General features: G+C 35.7%; 3 protein-coding genes across 5 annotated transcripts; 2 read left to right on the top strand and 1 right to left on the bottom strand.

Moving 5' to 3' along the window:
- Positions 1-372: 372 nt before the first annotated feature.
- Positions 373-6,884, top strand: LOC132704065 (hexosaminidase D-like). Of its 3 annotated transcripts, XM_060673734.1 has the most exons (8): positions 391-495; positions 550-1,385; positions 1,437-1,702; positions 1,792-1,956; positions 2,209-2,395; positions 3,433-3,811; positions 4,831-5,010; positions 5,646-6,884. In XM_060673734.1, the coding sequence occupies exons 2-8, from the start codon at positions 899-901 to the stop codon at positions 5,848-5,850; spliced, it is 1,869 nt and encodes a 622-aa protein (XP_060529717.1). In that variant the 5' UTR covers positions 391-495; positions 550-898; the 3' UTR covers positions 5,851-6,884. The 3 variants fall into 3 exon arrangements, with proteins under 3 accessions (XP_060529718.1, XP_060529717.1, XP_060529715.1); XM_060673732.1 differs by having other exon boundaries at positions 449-1,385; XM_060673735.1 differs by lacking the exon at positions 5,646-6,884 and having other exon boundaries at positions 373-1,385; positions 3,433-3,934; positions 4,831-4,971.
- A 1,466-nt stretch (positions 6,885-8,350) lies between these two features.
- On the bottom strand, positions 8,351-13,372 carry LOC132703903 (nuclear pore complex protein Nup107). The gene is made up of 10 exons (XM_060673427.1): positions 12,575-13,372; positions 12,217-12,517; positions 11,697-11,961; positions 11,432-11,644; positions 11,166-11,371; positions 10,633-10,887; positions 10,112-10,560; positions 8,814-9,021; positions 8,522-8,753; positions 8,351-8,464 (listed from the first exon to the last, which is right to left on the bottom strand). Exons 1-10 carry the CDS (start codon positions 12,858-12,860, stop codon positions 8,381-8,383), a joined length of 2,499 nt encoding a protein of 832 aa, XP_060529410.1. The 5' UTR covers positions 12,861-13,372; the 3' UTR covers positions 8,351-8,380.
- Positions 13,373-13,672: 300 nt separating this feature from the next.
- On the top strand, positions 13,673-17,749 carry LOC132702852 (dihydrolipoyl dehydrogenase, mitochondrial). Its single transcript, XM_060671687.1, has 10 exons — positions 13,673-13,977; positions 14,147-14,293; positions 14,344-14,482; positions 14,537-14,781; positions 15,047-15,148; positions 15,202-15,426; positions 15,480-15,678; positions 17,076-17,204; positions 17,263-17,438; positions 17,492-17,749. The coding sequence occupies exons 1-10, from the start codon at positions 13,936-13,938 to the stop codon at positions 17,606-17,608; spliced, it is 1,521 nt and encodes a 506-aa protein (XP_060527670.1). The 5' UTR covers positions 13,673-13,935; the 3' UTR covers positions 17,609-17,749.
- Positions 17,750-17,947: the final 198 nt, after the last annotated feature.

Genomic DNA, 17,947 nt, shown 5'->3' on the forward strand with positions numbered 1-17,947 from the left:
TTATGTGAGAACCTTTTGTGCGTAATAGCACAATTTGTTAAAAAAAATATGTTCAAATTTTTATACAATCCCTTATCAAATATTAAGCTTTTTTGTACATTCATAAAAAAAAATCTGTGCGTTTTATTTTTTTCTGTGGCTACTATGGGTAGTAGTGGTGCACGGTAGTAATACATTTACAAATGGCTTTATTACAACAGCTTTCGTCTGTTTGCTTATTGGTTTAAAATATAGATACAATAGGTTTAAAAGGACATATAACAAAAACATAAACATAAAATTACAAAACAGTGATTTACGTCAAATTCCTTTTTTTGGTTTTATGGTGATGGCCTAAGTCAAACTATAGGATATATTAAAAAAACACAATAATTAAAACGATAATACGATTTGAGTTGACGAATTTTATTGACCCTTTTTGTTTGGTTCTATTGTGCGCCGTGTTTTTCCCAGTTTTGACATTTTGACAGAAAGTGTCAGCGATTGTTTGTTGTGGTAAATGTCATATCCCTGTTTTATTCATTTTAAATTGAATTTATCAATTTTTAGTGCAAATAAATAAGCGTTAAACATATTAGCAATATTAATAAAGATTTTGTTTTTAATGGTGAACTAAACTCTATGTTGTCTGTTACGAAAGTGAGTCCAAGTAAAATTTATAATGAGTACTTTAAACAAATTATGAACAAGAACGGTAAAATATTGTAATTGTAATATTGCGATTGATTTTTTTTGTCGACATGAATTCCTCTTGCTGCGAACAAGCATTAATAAGGCATACATTTAATGTGAACGTAACCACTAGAAATAATAGGTAATGATTGTTATGGCTAAATGAAATCACAATAGGATAAAGGAATTTGGTACTATAATCGGCTTGCTCCAGCACTTAAAGAAAATGAACAATTACATGCAAAGATTGAGTTTGACAGCATGGCGACGAAAAAACACAATATTAGTGGTCGCTGCTCTGCTATCCTTAATCTTATTTGGATTACAATACTCAGTAATCGAAGAAAATAATTCAATAAACGAAGAACGGGACGCGAAAGTTGTCGAGGACGCTTTACTACACAGCATCAAAGTGAAATTTATTGAGGCTGCAAATTTAAACAGGCCAGCTTCAACCCAAACTAGCCAAATTCTAAAGTCCGAGCACCTTAATCAAAATAGTGTTCTCGACAGACAAACAGAAAAAGATTTTCAAGTAGTAGAATCGGAACAGCAGCTGGGCATTCCTTATATAAATATTGACACAAGAAACCCTTATGTTCCTAAGCAAAGACTAGTGCATTTCGATCTCAAAGGGGCGCCTCTGACACTTACCTACTTTAGAAAAGTCATTCCTCTGGTGAAACATGCAGGTGCTACGGGAATTTTGCTAGGTAAGCTTTATTTTCCATAAATCCTTTAAAAATCACTTATTTTTCTTTTAGAGTATGAAGATATGTTCCCCTATAAGGGAGTATTACAATCCCTTGCTGCTAAAAATGCGTATACTGTGGATCAAGTTAAAGAAATATTAAGGTTGATCGAGGATGCCAAAATGGATGTCATTCCTTTGGTTCAAACTTTTGGGCATATGGAGTTTGCTTTGAAACACATAGATTTTCAAAATATTCGCGAAGTACCTGGAAGTCCTCAATCTTTGTGCCCTAGTCGTAATTCTTCCTTAGATTTTATCAGAGAATTAGTTGAACAGGTAACGTGTAGACCTGTGTGGTCATTTTTTACAATTAAAGATGTTTTTGTCTGTGAGGTAAGCTAAATGTTAAAAAAACACATTTTCAGGTCCTTGATTTGCATCCCAAAATAAAATATCTTCATATTGGCTGTGACGAAGTGTTTGAAATGGGGGAATGTGAACTATGTCGGCTCGAAATGCATGAAACTTTGTTCCTAAGGCATGTTCAAAATGTAGCCAATATTGTTCGTGAAATAAAACCGGACTTGCAAGTAAATTTACATTGGTAATCCTGCAGTTTATGTGACATATATTCAATCATCAATACTCCTTAGGTCCTAATCATACATACCTTTTACTTTTTTAGTATTGATCAGAAATATATTTCAACATCTGTTTTTGCCTATAGCGTTTTTTCATATTTCATGCGTTAGACTATAGTTCGCCCCCATCTACCATTTAAACTGCGGAATTATTTTTATATTTTGAGAAAGCAGCATTTAGTTACATATTACATCTTAAAGGTCATTATATGGGACGATATGTTGAGGCATTTGTCTCAGCAGAGCATGCAGGCCATGAATTTGGGCAATTTGGTGGAGCCCATGATTTGGGTTTATGCGGAAGACATATACAGGTTTGTTCAGCCACCTGTATGGGACAAGTACAGTGCCATATTCAAAACTGCTTGGACGGCATCTGCTTTCAAAGGTTTGTTTTCATCAGTTTCTATTTGGTAAAATTTGGTCTGCTTCGTAAATTACGATGTTGTTCATTCTTGGACAAAATTATTCAATTTAGTAGCTGCGTTTGTTATTTGTAAATACATGAATTTGTTTTCTTAAAGGATTGTGAGGACTAGAAAGATTATTTTGTGATTTATCGGTGTGTCAATTTTAATTTGAGTCCTTTCATCAGATGCATTACCGACATGTTGAAAACTAAGTTACATTCTATTGATATTTCATTTCATGCCAATAATTAACCACCACATCAGAGATTGATCTTAAACAATTAAAAAGAAAATGAGTTTTAGTACGTAGTAAACAAAAAAAGCTACAAAAATGAAATGATAAAATAAAGGCACAGGTCAATAGAACCAAGAAGTAGGTTAATCGATTGTTTAAAGTTTAGACGAATCTGTGGTCGGTCAGGTGACTGAAAATCTGTTTCGCCTCCGATGCAAATTGTGGACGAACCATCTGTGTTCAGTATTTTTAAGTGTATTGTTAAAGTTATGTTGCTCATAAAATCTGGTACATATCAGTTAGTAAATTAAAGCCATCAGTATCTGTATTTATCAGGTACATTAAAGCCACAACGAACTAAAATAATTTGAGAATATAATAATAATAATAATATAATTTTACATCATCACTCGAAGCCACCGTTCGTAAAAATTGGGACCCAAGATCAACCAGCTATGAAACAAATTTTCAGAAGGTCCAACAAAAATGTGTATGCGCGAGATTTGAAATTTCGTTTTTAAGCAATGACCATGCCGCATTCAACAACCAACATGGCCGCTGACAGATTGTCAATAAGTTTGAATACCGCATTTTTACGGCAGTATTTTCTCAAAATTTTTTACCGCAAAATCATACAAGTACAAGTAAAAGTACAATAACATTTCATTAATTATTTTTTGACAGTTAGTTCTGAGTGAATTTGTTAATAAGGTTTAAAGAATATTTGCATATTCTTTGATGCCAGTCTTGGTCTTGAAAAATGCCGAATTCGCATTTCAGGGGCCTTCGGTGAAACCGTTTATATTCCGAACGCTAGAAGGCATCTCGAAAACAACCTTCACTGGCTGGACGTGATGGCAACTCAATCGGGCGTTTTTAAAAAGGGTATCTCGGGCATCGTTCTCACGGGTTGGCAGCGTTACGACCATTTTGCGGTACTCTGCGAGCTCCTACCCGCCTCATTACCATCGCTGGTTATCAATTTGATTACTGTCAGCCACGGCTTTTTCAACTCGTCGTTGAAAAACGAATTTTTAACGACGCTGAGTTGTCCGCAACCCCCTGCCGGACGCGCCGCCCCTTTTATTAACCTCGAAAGCGACCCCCACATGTGGGATAAATTGGCGAGGTGCATGTTTCCGGGTCATGGATTTTTTAAGTTCGTATTACATTCGAAAATGGACGTTGTGAAGTGGATGTTCGTCAAATTTGCCGTCAAAATGCCAACTGAAAATGCAGTTTGATAGTACTTAGAGGCATTTGAAATTGAGCTGCAGCTACAGTAAGGATAAGTTAATTCATTCGAATGTTATAAGTTTTATTCGGATGAGATAATCTCAAAAATCCGGATAATCAGCAGATTGTGGGGTTAGGTTATTTTGCAGTTGGTAACTTGTGAAGTTATTTTTTTGAGGTTGTTCACTACGGCTTTGTTTTCATTTGCATGCCAGAAAGTGCAGCAATTCGTTGCAACCTGGTTAAGAACAACATTGCAAAAGAACATGTTATAGTTTATAATTTTTAGAACTCTGCTTATTGTTAAACCTCCATATTCTCGTTGATATTAAGAGTTATCAAGATTTACAAATTAGTAATATAACCAAATAAGTAGGTACAATTATACTTAAAGATCACTGAAAAATGAATTTGATCAAAAACAATTTCGATTTTTTTTTTATCTGATAAGTATTATTTTAAGATGAAGCAGTGGCGTACTATTAAAAATCGAAATGATTCAATCAGTGTAAATTTTTGAATTTTGAATTTTCACAAAATATTGTATAATATAATTTGGTTAGTTGTAAAAATTTGTTTTATCTGCGATTTAAAATAAAAAAAAACTATCAGGTCTCTTGTAAAGCAAATTTTGAAATTATATGAAAATGATATTCAAGTAATGAAAGCATAGTTATATATGTCGTTTACATCCTTACATTGGCCTATTTCGACAAAATATATTTGGTTTAATATACACAGATATAATATACATCAAATTAACTTAATATTTTGTTTTTCTAATGACAACTTAGTGTAAATGTCACTTGAGAACATGCTGAAAATTGATAATATATGTTATTTTTATAAATAAATAAAAGAAAATAATTATGAATTTTGGCCCAAAAATTGACGAAAATCCACGAAACGAAGGAAGTTCCATGCCTTATTCATCCGCTTTAGGTTGACGTATCGGCTCAACAATCTCGAAAATGAAGCCCGCGAATATTTGGACACGACTACCAGACAGAGAGGTTGGATGACTGCTTACAATGCGAAACACAATTACAGTTTACCGCTGAGGGTGGAAGAGCTCACTGCCGATTTGCCGCGGGTGTATCACGGTACTGTGTCCTTGGCCAAGTAAGTGTTTTTTAATCTTTATTATAACTCATCAACTTCAATTTTTGGAGTTGCCATTGCTTGTTCATATCTTCCTTTTAAAATTCTTTCATGCAATTAGCAGTCGCCAGATTTATCGGAAATGACGTCACTTTTTTCAGTTACAGAATTAGGAAACTATATGCTATTTTAAATAAGTGAATACTTCTGACGTGGTCAGTATTATCCAAGTTATCGACGTAACACCATTGACGTCACTCTCGCTTTAAATTGAATGGAATATTCATTGTCATCATTAAATGTCAAAACAATCAAATGACAAATGGCAATTGTGCATTGTGACAGGTAGAGATCTGAGTTGCGGTTAAGATTGTTAGGTTGTTTATAGATTTCTATAGACCCTCGGATTTTTCTATAAGCAGCGTAAGCAATAGCGCTAACATCAATTAAACCATATTGAAAAGCTTTTGTTCCTAAATGTTCATCTTCGTGTTGGCGTTGCGTATGTTGAGGTTGATATGGGGAATGCTAATTATTACATAAAGAACTAAATTTGCTGCTTGAATTTGGTTATGATTAAAAAAAAGCCATTATACATTGAACTTAACCCGAAGTTGGAAAAAAAGGGATTCCTCGAGTGATTAACTTTTATATAGATCCGCTGCTGATCTTTTGGTGGGGATCGTGGACAACTATACGATATCCGAGTGGATCGAGCAAAGGATTTACCCGTACATAGTTGCACTGGAAAGCATACAGAATCAAAGCGCCGTGCTGAAAAACGTCAATCATTGGCCTTCTAGGCCTCTGCCCCCCCTAACGGATTTGCAGAGACATGGGATCTCGCTAGGATTTAACTAGGATCGGGAGTTTCAGACGATTATGACCGGTAGAACAAATTGTTTTTGTTTTTCAATGTTGCATAGAGAGACTTTTTATCAAGTTGCGAACGATAGTCGTTAGATCGTAGATATATATTGATATTATGTTGGAGAGAGGAAATTTATGTGGATGTATTGAAAGTATACGGTGCGTGTTTAAAGCATATAGCTATTAGACGAAATGGAATATAGAGGCCTTCTTGCTGTACTGATAACGCAGCTGCAAACATCAAAAAGTTCTGGATTTTAATGCAATCATTAACGCATTCAAGATGACCGCTCGTCGACGGTATTTTTTCAAAATATACCCAGATGCGCATTAAATTCAAAATGAAGTGTTTAAACATCGCTCTGTAAAAAATGACGAACCATGCAGCGTAGTGTGCGTGTGGATATGTGCGACCATATTACAGCATTTACGGCCTGTATATTTTCTACTAGCTGTGTGTTATAAAGTAACCCATCCCCATCATTTATTAGTTAGTTTTAACTATTCAGTTAAGTTTTATCGGACTTTTTTTTAAAGAACAAATGAAATGCGGATATGAGCTTTGAGTACCTTAAGTTAACACAAATGTCACAAAGGATTAGAGGGTACTTCCGAAAAGTAGATTTCAGTGTATTAGCATTTTTGTTAAGAACCTTTTGATCGCTTATTATTGATATTTTGAACGTCCGTTATTTAAGGGCTTTTCGTAGTTTTTTTTATTATGTGGACTGTTTATTCAGTGCGAATGTGGTCTAATTTTTTGACGTATTTATTCACACTATTCGATGTTCCCGCGACAATTTTTTCGATGCAGTATTAGACTAATTAGCCTGGGCAACATGCGAGTTCAATTATTTTACAAGAAATCACAATTTTTTTCGAATTATTTATTGTTTAGTGTCATCGAGACGGTAGTATTATTGTTTTTGGCTGTGTTGAACTTTTAATTTTTATGTAATTTTTTTTTTTATTTATAAATTGTATATACACGACATCAATAAACTCGAATGTGTTCTTTCTGCCTTGTGTGCCGATTTTCCACATGCTTTCCATCTCCCCGGTGAACATCTGGCATGTTAAACAAAAGAGGTGGCAATTCTTGCCTTCATGTAAAAAAAAACATGTTACATAATTTTTAAGTCACCGTAAAAGGAGCTTTCCTTTTATGAAATTAAATATAGGGCTTCCAATTTTAAAATATTTATACAACTATTGCATTAATTTTTTTTCTAAAATGAAAATGAAAAAAGTAGCTTAAATAAAGTGAACTTTTGTAACGCAACTAATATTTCATGAGTTAAACAGCATAAGTTGTCTAGGATTGCGCAATCTGATATTTTTTGTCACAGACAGTAATACACTAATTATGAAGACTTGGTAGGTAATCTTTTTTCTTAGTTTATACGCAGACTTTGCAGTCTATAACCTACTCTGTGGGAAAATAGGGAACTTGAACAACATTTTAATTTAAAAAACATTGCTTATAAAAGTTTATAGTATTAAAAGCACCACAGTTCACAACAAATAATAATTTCGTAGTTCTGTGTAACAAATATAAGTAACTAAAAATTGTAAAATTTGATTCCTCTTTGAAACGTCATTGTCATTGGCCGTGACCGGTTGTGACGTCAATTCGCTAGTAAGACTACGCGCAAGCGGCACGGTAGCGTAGAGAAGCCGTTAGAGAACGACAAAGCGTTCGTCTTAGTGGTTTTAATTTTAATTTCACTCTTGATCCTGTCGCTTGCTTTTGTTATCTTCTGTTTAGTATCAAAAAGAAACTTTTGAAAATGACCGAAGCCGGTATGTTTACATCATGTTATGTTGTTATTTTTTCTTTACTAATGGAAACCTAAATACTGATTTTAAAGTATGTTGCCATTGATAACTTAAAGTATTCTTTATTTTATATAGATCGCCAAGTCATTCCTATGGAGATATTTGCACGGTTAAAACTAAGGTGGCACCTGAACATAACGTTAACACGGCTTTTATTTTCATGTAGACGAATAAAAAGTTTATCTGGCGTTTTACGGATTGTTCTCAAACGCGATGGCACGATTTGTAATATTGTTTTTATATTGCGTCCATTATACAATACAATGTGGCGTAGACTAATTACAAACACACCTTTGCACGAGTCAAAAATAAACGTATATAACATAATTCTCGGCCTATAACCTAAGAATAACACTATAACATGTCGCCGTATCGATCGAAAAGCAGCGGTATGACGTCACGATCATTCCCACGCGTTTAGTATCGTTTAAAATGAGTAGGTAGGTGTTACAACTTGAATTAGTTATTCCACCTTAAATATTGGATTTTGAGTTTTGATATTTAGTATGCCTTATTTCCATACATAAAGCGATTTAAAAAAATGTTCAAGTTTCCTATTGCCTCAGCGTTTTTCTGTCTCATTAGGAGAGGCAAGCTTCACAAATTTAAACACGTTTTAAGTAAATTAATTTTATTTCATTTAAGTATAATAAGTAAAAAAAATCTAACTAACAAAATGCGCTTAAGATATGAATCCTGATTCGATTTGGTTAACTGTGGCGCCTATTTTCATCAAAAAATCGCCCAGTAGTTCTTTCGAGAACGCCTGCAAATAAACGGGAACGACACGGGTTGACAGTTTCGACTGGCTTTTTCGTCTTACCTTGTAAAGCTGATATTCTTTGGAGGCCAAAACGTCGACCAACTGCGAACACTCCTCCCGCATGTCCGATTCTACCAGAACCGAATACAGTAGCATCATAACCTCGGGAATCACTATCGATCTGAGATATTCGCCATCTTTGGCGCCCTCTAACCACCCTCCGGGAAACAGGAGGATGTTGTACAAGAGCGCTTTCGCAATTTTTGCCAATTGGGCCGTCGACAGTCTCCATCTAAAAAATAAGGTAACACCTAGATTCCAAACAAGGCGGACGCGTTTGAAAATATTCTACCGTTCCAGTTCCGCCATGTACTGAGAGATCTTGTGTTGGTGCGCCACCTTTTGCGCGAACTGCGCATGCACCGACAATGTCGCCGGTTCGATGGGTTTGTTTTTAAGATTTTTAAACCACTCGTTAAAGGCTTCGTGGGCTTCCAAGTAAGCCTTGTAGCTTTGGTGTTCTTTTATTATATTTTTAAAATCTTTATTCTTATCTGAAACTAGATTTAATAATAATTATAATAATAAACGTTGATCATCCCAATACGGACAAAAAAACATTTACAATAAATAAATTAAATCAAACAATGGAATAAATGGCCGCAGGTGCTGTTGCAGCCTTAAGAAAAATTATAAGAGAAAAGTAAAGTATTAAATGCAAACATTATAATGTCATTGACAATCATGAAATATAATTTCATAAATATGAGACAAAGCGATACGAAAAAGAGCGTTTAAAAAATTGAATTTGATATTTAATCACGATAAGAATATAATATCTTAGTCCAACATTACGTGGATGTACCTGGGAGCCCTAAATAATTTTCTTACGGTTATGACATGTACCTTCTTCGACAAAGACCAAAAGTTAAATTGCGCGAAAACGAGAGATTCACGTAACATTTTTTCGTGGCCATGATTTAGATGGTGCATATGCCAGTACAACATTTTCAGCGCTGAATTCGCCATCTTTAACACTAATGTGTTCGTTAAATCTCAATTTATGATCCAAGTCTTGAACAGTATTTTTAAGTAATATATCATTCTGGCTTAATTTAGGAGAAATGTCATTATAATTTCTGGACTGATTTATTCAGATTAATCTTGAAGTCAGTATTAATGGCAAAGACTATTTCAGACGGATCAAGCGAATAATAAATCTGGGGGACATCTGAATAACTGCAGTGTTTCAAGGATTTAGGAATTAGGAAGTATAATAATAGACCTCCGCAATGTACTACTTCAAGCGTCCACTTCTCTTTTGTTTTAATTTAATAATTAATATTAATAATAATAATGAAATGATCAACTAAAATGCTAACCAAAGGGCAATCTTCAACAACCCTAGAGCAAGCAACGGCATGTATATATAAAATTCCTAGAAACCTATAACCAACATAAACACCTCAAGTGTGAAAAATGCTTAGCATAACACCTTTTTTGGAACCGAGGATGGCACGGGGGTATTGTGATCGATGTAATTTATTTGAAATAGTTTAAAAACCTGGTTGTAAACTGGCCGCATTGCCTTATGAAGCGGTGGAAAATAAAGTGTAATAAAAAAAACACCTTTTTAAATAGTCAACTCACCTTTGATTTCCTCCAAGAAATCCTCTATCGAGTCGGATGGCAGCTTATTAAAAGCCATTTGGGCCGCGTCGACTTTGCCCAATGTTAAAAAACTAAAAATTATGGCGTTCGATTGGACGATCAGTTCTAGCCTTTGATCCTCATCAAACATCAGCCAATCCAAAGCGCATATCTTCAGTTTATCCGTCTCTGTTAGTCTTTGCTGTAGATTTCCGCGGGCATCGATTTCCTGGGGCAGATTTCGGATATTTTCGACGATCTGTTTCGTTATGGCGAAGACATCCAAGCCGCAACTCGACGCGTAATCTAACGCTTCTTTTCGTTCATTGTCGTCGAGGATATTTTGGCAATGTTCCGCGTAGATTTGGACTTGGTTGCCGGGACTCAACTTGCTGACGTAAAAGGCCACCATACGGGTTTCATTCATGTTCATTAAACGCCGTATATAACTAACAATCGAATAAATTATTGGAAACGGAAGAAAGTAGGAAATTTGTAACACTTGAAATACTTTCGCTCACCCCTTAATTACGTTCTCCACCTTATCTCTGCTGTGGTTTTCCTTGATGTGATCCAGGAATAACGCAAGATGAGCAGCGAACCTCAAAAATTGGGTTGACGCACTCTCGCACCATTCTTCAAGCTCACACAACAAACTATATATCTCGTCCAGTATGATATACTTTTGAATGACATGCTGAGGATGGCAAGATGCTTCTCTTATGACTGAGCTGTTTGAGGATTCGAGGTTCGCAAACACATCATTAAGTGACATTCTACAATGAGTGATAACAATGTACAGAGGAGAATACATTAGAGTTTAAAATAGAAAAAATAACAACATAGAAGTGTTTGGTAACCACAAAATTATTAATTAATTAAATAATAAATTAGAAGATAAAAGTGGCAGCCCCGTATCCCCGTCTACCTCCTCAACAACAGTTGTTGCCAAGCCAATGACCTAATCTTTTTCTAATTGATTCAGGTAGGAAGCTTATGAATTGAATGGTCTCTCCCTTGGTATAATGTTAATTATTGGCAACAGATTTTTTACCGTTGCGCCCAATATTCCTCCGGCAATGGTAAATAGGGATTATCCCTGGTGCAACAGTCCCTTACTTCAGATTCAACGCGAATATCAACCATCGATTTCATGTAAGCCCAGAGTCCGTCTTCCCAACTAGAGCAAGCTGCTAGCATCGCGTTTATACAGCCGCAAAATGAGCCTACTGATGCCTTTTCCAATGCACTTATATAATCCTTCAAAAAATTAATTACCATACAGACTCCTATTAACATAACTTTATATTTTATATTTACTTGTTTGCAATATCTGAGTGCCATGATCTTCCAAATATCCCTGCTGAGATTTCCTTCTATCTCCTTTAGTTCGTTGGAATCCATCTCTTCACAACCGTCACCAACATCGGAGCTTTGGTCAATTCCGTAGTTTTCCTTTATGTTGGGGTCGTGAAACAATCTCCACCCTTCAAAAATTGCCGCTTTCCAAGCGTGGCCACATTGCCGAGCCAACTAAAAGGGGCCAATTCTGATTTTTTACTTCCTATCTCAATGATAACATTACTTTTTGAGCTTCTTCAAGTTTTCCACATCTTATTTCCTGAAATATTTTCCTATTCAGTTTCTTTTCATCTTCTGTGTCCAAGTCATGCAAAGGTTTCCATTGGTAATGTACCGAATCAGGATCCAACTTGTCTACAACTTGGCGCGAACTTTGAAATGCTATTGTGTCAGCAGACTGTAACTGATGTAAGGTATTCTCCCAACCCACCGACGAATCAGAAAAATGCAACACTTGGTCATCCTTCTCGGCTGCCTGACATTCTAACCTTAAATTAATAATCCTTACCTTAAATGGTAATTAGTATTGGCGCAAGTAAGAGAGCTTGTAGCAAGCCGTAATGCCACTTTTAAAATAAGGGACCCTCAAACCCTCTTGCAGGGGGGAATGAAGGCAGTGGAATGTAAAAAATGGAATGAGTGTGTTGAACATGTGATTGAAATAAGAGAAAGAATTTAAGACCACACACCCAACCATAATATATATTAAGAAAAGAAATATAGGTAAATAAACTGCAACTTACCAGTCTATAACTAGCTGACACTCTCTCACTAAACTTTCTCTTTTAAACAGGCTTTCGACGCAATTTTTCTCTGACCTACCGAAATATGGAATTATTTCACCATTGCCTTCAACTGATTGGGATACTAAACGATCCTGATACAAAATAAACATTAGCCTCCATGTATCCCTTTCTTTTTCTAGCCATTCTTCTTCATCTACATTCATTATGGCAACTTTTTCTTTCATGCTACGTAACACATTAAGAGAATCCGAGCAGCACTTCCCTAATTCAGAAACAACTTCCAAAACATCGTTACTTCCTAAAATTTATAACTAGGGTCAGTGGGCTAAAGTTAAGTTTCTGAAACAGAATATACCCAAAGTTCCTTGTAAAATTTCAAAAAATTCCGTATACAGACTATCCACAGTAGTTTTCCATGGGGCATTTGCTTGAATAACCTCACCAGTAACCGTTTTATTATAAAATGTATCAAAGGTAGTGTCATTGGGTCTAAATTGGCTGGTTTGTAGCAGTTCCAATTCGTGTGAAGAAAATTTTATTGAAATATTGCTCACATTAAATTTTTTTGTTAACAGGCCTGTCCTAGCCGGTGACCTCACATCACCTAATACTTTTGCTGGCGTATGCAGTTGTTTTTCCATCTTCAGCACTACAGAAACTACATCTGATAAAAAAAATTGCTTTTAACCAATTTGAAAGCGGGAAAACTATAACCTAACATTTTCTTCTTTAAAATTTTGCGGTTACAGTCAAATGTCGAGTTTATTTAAGGATTTTATTTTGTGGTGAGCATTGCATTGGGAGGACGTTTGTTATCGGCTCCTCGCAGAATCCTCTGTTTTTTTGGTATAAACAATTTGATATCCGTTTAATTGTATTTGTTTAACTGTATAAGATAAACACGTGACTACGCTATGGAAGTTACGGACATCAGGATCCAGGTGGTGCCCCTTCCATAAAGAAACTCACTATGGCAGCTGTCTAACTCATCTTGAAAAGAGATGGAGAGATTTAATGATTTTATTAAATTTGCAAAATTTAAAACAAGCTCCAAACTAAAGCTACATTTAGAAATCTTTTTTATTAAAAATAATTTTTTCGCCAACCAACAACCGCTTATGCGGAATATCGTTTAAAAAAACGCCTTTAATTACAGAGAAAAAGTTCTACTTGCGTTGGGCTGAATTATTAAGATTATCCGTGCCGAGTGGAGATACGACAGAGAGAGGGAACATTTGCTTTTAATGTGATTAAAGGAGAGATTGGAGAGAATCTAAATAACAATTTTTGCAATTGATCTTATGTTTAAAAGAAGAAGATTGTTAAAGCACTAATTTTTGGTCGAATGTCTTGGGCGAATGATCCTGGTAGTCGTGCCTAACAGTTTTCTGTGAAACGCATCATTGAATTGAATTGGTCGAATGTCAAACATGGAAAAAAAACACATTTCACATTATGAGAGTGTTTTATCAATTTATTAAATTTCTCGGCATGCATAAAAATGTCCATAGAAATGGCAATTATTCCATCCTTTCGATAAAATACAAAATGTAATATCCTCTTATTCACGCTCACTTCTACACATTTATCTTTGCTTGAAAAGAAATGTCACTTTTTTGTCCTTTGCGGAAAGTTGGGGGGCAAATGCTGTAACACTGGAAAGGGGGCAATTTATTCATTTTTCTATCACTTGCGTAACTTAATTAACTCGACAAAATGCAGTCCACTCTATTGAGCATCGTCAGTCAATCGTTAAAAGTAAGTTTTAGAAATTGTTACTTGCCAGAAACATGGATTTACGTAATATAACCTCAATAGCTGCGAACTTTTGATTGGTAATCGGCAATTTTCTATCCTATAAGAAAAAGAGCTTCCGTTAAGCATCATTTTAACGCGTAGAATATTATTAATATGCGTTCGCTTGCAGCCATCGTCCTTGAAACTGCATCATAGTGTATCCACTGTGTTGTCCAATCGACTGTATTCCACCTCGCATGATGCCGACATTGTGGTGATAGGTTCCGGTCCGGGCGGTTATGTAGCTGCCATTAAAGCAGCCCAACTAGGAATGAAGGTAAAAAGCCTTAATTCTTTTTTAGTTAAATAGAATGACTCTGTTTTAAGACTGTATGTATAGAAAAAAATGCAACGCTAGGTGGAACCTGTTTAAATGTTGGTTGCATACCATCAAAAGCTTTGCTCAATAACTCCCATTACTATCATATGGCCCATTCTGGAGATCTTGCAAAAAGGGGCATTGAGAGTAAGAATCCCCTTTAAATCACAAATAGATTGGACAGAAAATATCGGATTTCAGGTGATAATATACGTTTAAATTTGCAATCACTCATGCAACAGAAAAGCAACGCGGTTTCCGCATTGACTGGGGGCATAGCTCAGTTATTTAAGAAAAACAAGGTAACCCTTGTTAGCGGGCATGGTAAAATCACTGGAATAAATCAAGTGACAGCTCTGAAAGACGACGGTTCTAGTGAAGTCGTGAATGCAAAAAACATTTTAATTGCCACCGGGTCCGAAGTTACCCCCTTTCCTGGAATCGAGGTATGTGTTATGGCCGAATTTGTTGTAGGTGCATTTAATATTTCATTTAGCTCAAAAAATAAATGTCGTAAAAACTAGGGATTTAAAAAACTTAAGCAAAAACTCTAGCAGCAAGGGAAAGTACTGAAAATTATTTTTAAGTTTCTAGAATGGCAGAATTTCCTTTTGATCGCTTTAGTAGTAAGTTTTCTGACTCCAAGTTTTTAGGACAATTACTTTTTGAGATATTGTCAAGTGTCCTTAATTATCAACTGGGTTCTTCTAGATTGATGAAGAGCAAATTGTATCATCAACCGGCGCTCTGGCGTTAAAAGAAGTGCCCAAACGTTTTATTGTGATTGGTGCAGGTGTTATCGGAGTAGAATTAGTAAGTGCATAAGTGCCAAACAAAGTTCCAAAATAGGCATGAATGATTTTTAGGGTTCCGTGTGGTCTAGGTTAGGATCGGAGGTAACCCTGATTGAATTTTTACCTTCGATCGGTGGTGTAGGCATTGACGGAGAAGTGTCAAAGTCGCTGCAAAAGATATTGACAAAGCAAGGTCTGAACTTCAAATTAGGCACCAAGGTAACTGGGGCGCAGAAGAGTGGCGGTGTGGTCCAAGTCAGCGTGGAAGACGTGAAAGATTCAAGCAAAACAGAAAATGTAAACGAATGATGGTGTTTTCTTTAAACAGTCACCATGATTGCTGGTTTCAGCTCGAGTGCGAAGTTCTTCTGGTTGCAGTAGGGAGGCGGCCTTACACTTATAATTTAGGTCTTGAGGAAATGGGCATTGAAAAAGACCAGCGGGGCAGGATACCAGTAAATTCTGTGTTTCAGACAGTCATTCCAAACATATACGCCATCGGTGATTGTATCCATGGTCCAATGTTGGCACACAAGGCTGAAGATGAAGGTTAGTGAATTTATAATTTGCTTGACAACCTTTTTACACGCCACTCGATGTGAGACAAAAAATATTGCTACCTAAATTTGTAGAAAAGAAAGTAAAATATAACAATTCAATATTATCAAACATCTGATTGCTATAATCAGACAAATGAAAGCAATGAAAACATTTTATTTTAACGTTTTTGACATTTAAAAAGCTAATAGTTTGTCTGAAAAAAATTAATAAAGGTTTTCTTGCCAAATTTTTAAAACAATGAAAATTATATTAAAAGTTATATTATATTAAAAGTTGATTATAATAAAAGTTAATAGATATGCTAGAATTAGGGACATGTTAAGCTGTATGTATCAACACTGATTATGGATAATCGTTTATATATAAAATGGTTGGGGAATTAACTTATCTAAATGAAATTGACACACATAATACAAGAACACCTAATAAAGATTGCTTGTTAACAAAATCATTATATTCTAAAGGTTTGAAATTATATAACTTATTGACATACGAGGAGGTACCCAAAAAAAACCGTAATCATTTTTTATAAACTATATATTGTTTTGAAAATCACAGAACGATCTTATCCCCTTCAAAATACTCCCCATTACAACTAATACATTTGTCCCAGCGGTGCCTCCACTGTTTGAAACATTTTTTATATTCATCTTTGGCTATAGCCGACAGCTCATCCGTCATTTTTTTCTTGACCTCTTCAATGTTGTCAAATCGCTGTCCTTTCATGTCCCTTTTCATACGTCGAAATAAGAACAAGTCACACGGAGCGAGATCAGGCGAGTAAGGTGCATGGGGCAGAGGAACCATGCCATTTTTAGCCAAAAACTGCTTAACAGAAATGGCTGTGTGTGCATTATCGTGGTGAAAGAACCAGTCCCCTGTCCGCCACAAATCGGGTCTTTTTTGTCGAATACTGTTGCGCAATCTTCTTAAAACTTCCAGGTAAAAAGCTTGATTAACGGTCTCACCACAACCTAGCGGCAGAAAGGTGTACTATACAAGCTCTGCGCGCGGCAATTCAATTCCGGTTTTTTATGGGTACCCCCTCTATTATGGTAAAAATTGAAGCCTCTAAGGGTATTCAAAAGAAGTCTAATAAAATAGACAAGTAAATTATCAGTAATATAGAAAAAGAGCTTGACTAAAATTTGTTTTATAAGTTTAATATATAAAACTTGTGATTTGTAAAGTTTGTAACAATTAGCTAATAAACGCGTCGTTCATTCATTCATTCATACATGAAATGTATCCCATAAATAAGTAAAACACAAAATTATTTTCTAATGTTGGCAGTCATGTTCATAGAGTAAATTTTTTTTGGCGGTTTATTGGCGCCAACTTGAACTGAACTGTCTTACTGCATATTATGTAATGATTTGTATTAGGTATTGTCTGCGTGGAGGGTATTTTGGGCGGTCCAGTACATATCGATTACAATTGCGTGCCATCAGTTATCTATACACATCCTGAAGTGGGCTGGGTCGGTAGGACGGAGGAGGACCTCAAGAGTGAAGGTACATTCATTTTTTTCGCGTACCGCTCTCATTATTCGTTTCGTGCCTTATTTTGCAGGAGTCGAATATAAAGTAGGCAAATTCCCGTACATGGCGAATTCGAGAGCAAAAACAAACAACGACACCGACGGCTTCGTCAAGGTGTTGTCAGACAAAGGGACTGATCGCATATTAGGTACTCATATCATCGGACCCGTGGCGGGGGAACTGATAAACGAAGCCGTTTTAGCTCAGGTACCGTCTCGATACGATTTTTTTAACTGCTTTGAAAGCCTCGTGTTTGTTAGGAATACGGCGCATCGGCGGAAGATGTCGCGCGAGTGTGCCACGCCCATCCGACATGCGCGGAAGCGTTGCGTGAGGCCAACCTGGCCGCCTACTTCGGGAAACCCATCAACTTTTAAAATAGGATCGCAATAACATGCCCGACCATCGCGTTTTTTTGTCGTTAACTGTACATATTTGTAAGTTTTTTTTGTTAGGTGGGAGATAGCTTCTCCAGACACGGTTCTAATTTATTATGTCATATTAAAGTATCTGTTGGTTTTGGTAGTTTTCTTTTTTTAGAAGAAAAATTTAAAAGTTTTTAGCAACTGTTATTAAAAAACATATGTCCATTCATGAAATTTAATAATTTAAACATGTTCTAAAAAAATTAAATAAAAAGCCATGTACACTATGTTATTTGCAATCAATTAATAAAATTTTGAATTGTTGAAAACATTTTCAAAAATAATCAGTGA

Source organism: Cylas formicarius, unplaced genomic scaffold, assembly GCF_029955315.1.
Source record: "Cylas formicarius isolate icCylForm1 unplaced genomic scaffold, icCylForm1.1 PGA_scaffold_6__28_contigs__length_40554024, whole genome shotgun sequence".
NCBI classification, from domain to species: domain Eukaryota; kingdom Metazoa; phylum Arthropoda; class Insecta; order Coleoptera; family Brentidae; genus Cylas; species Cylas formicarius.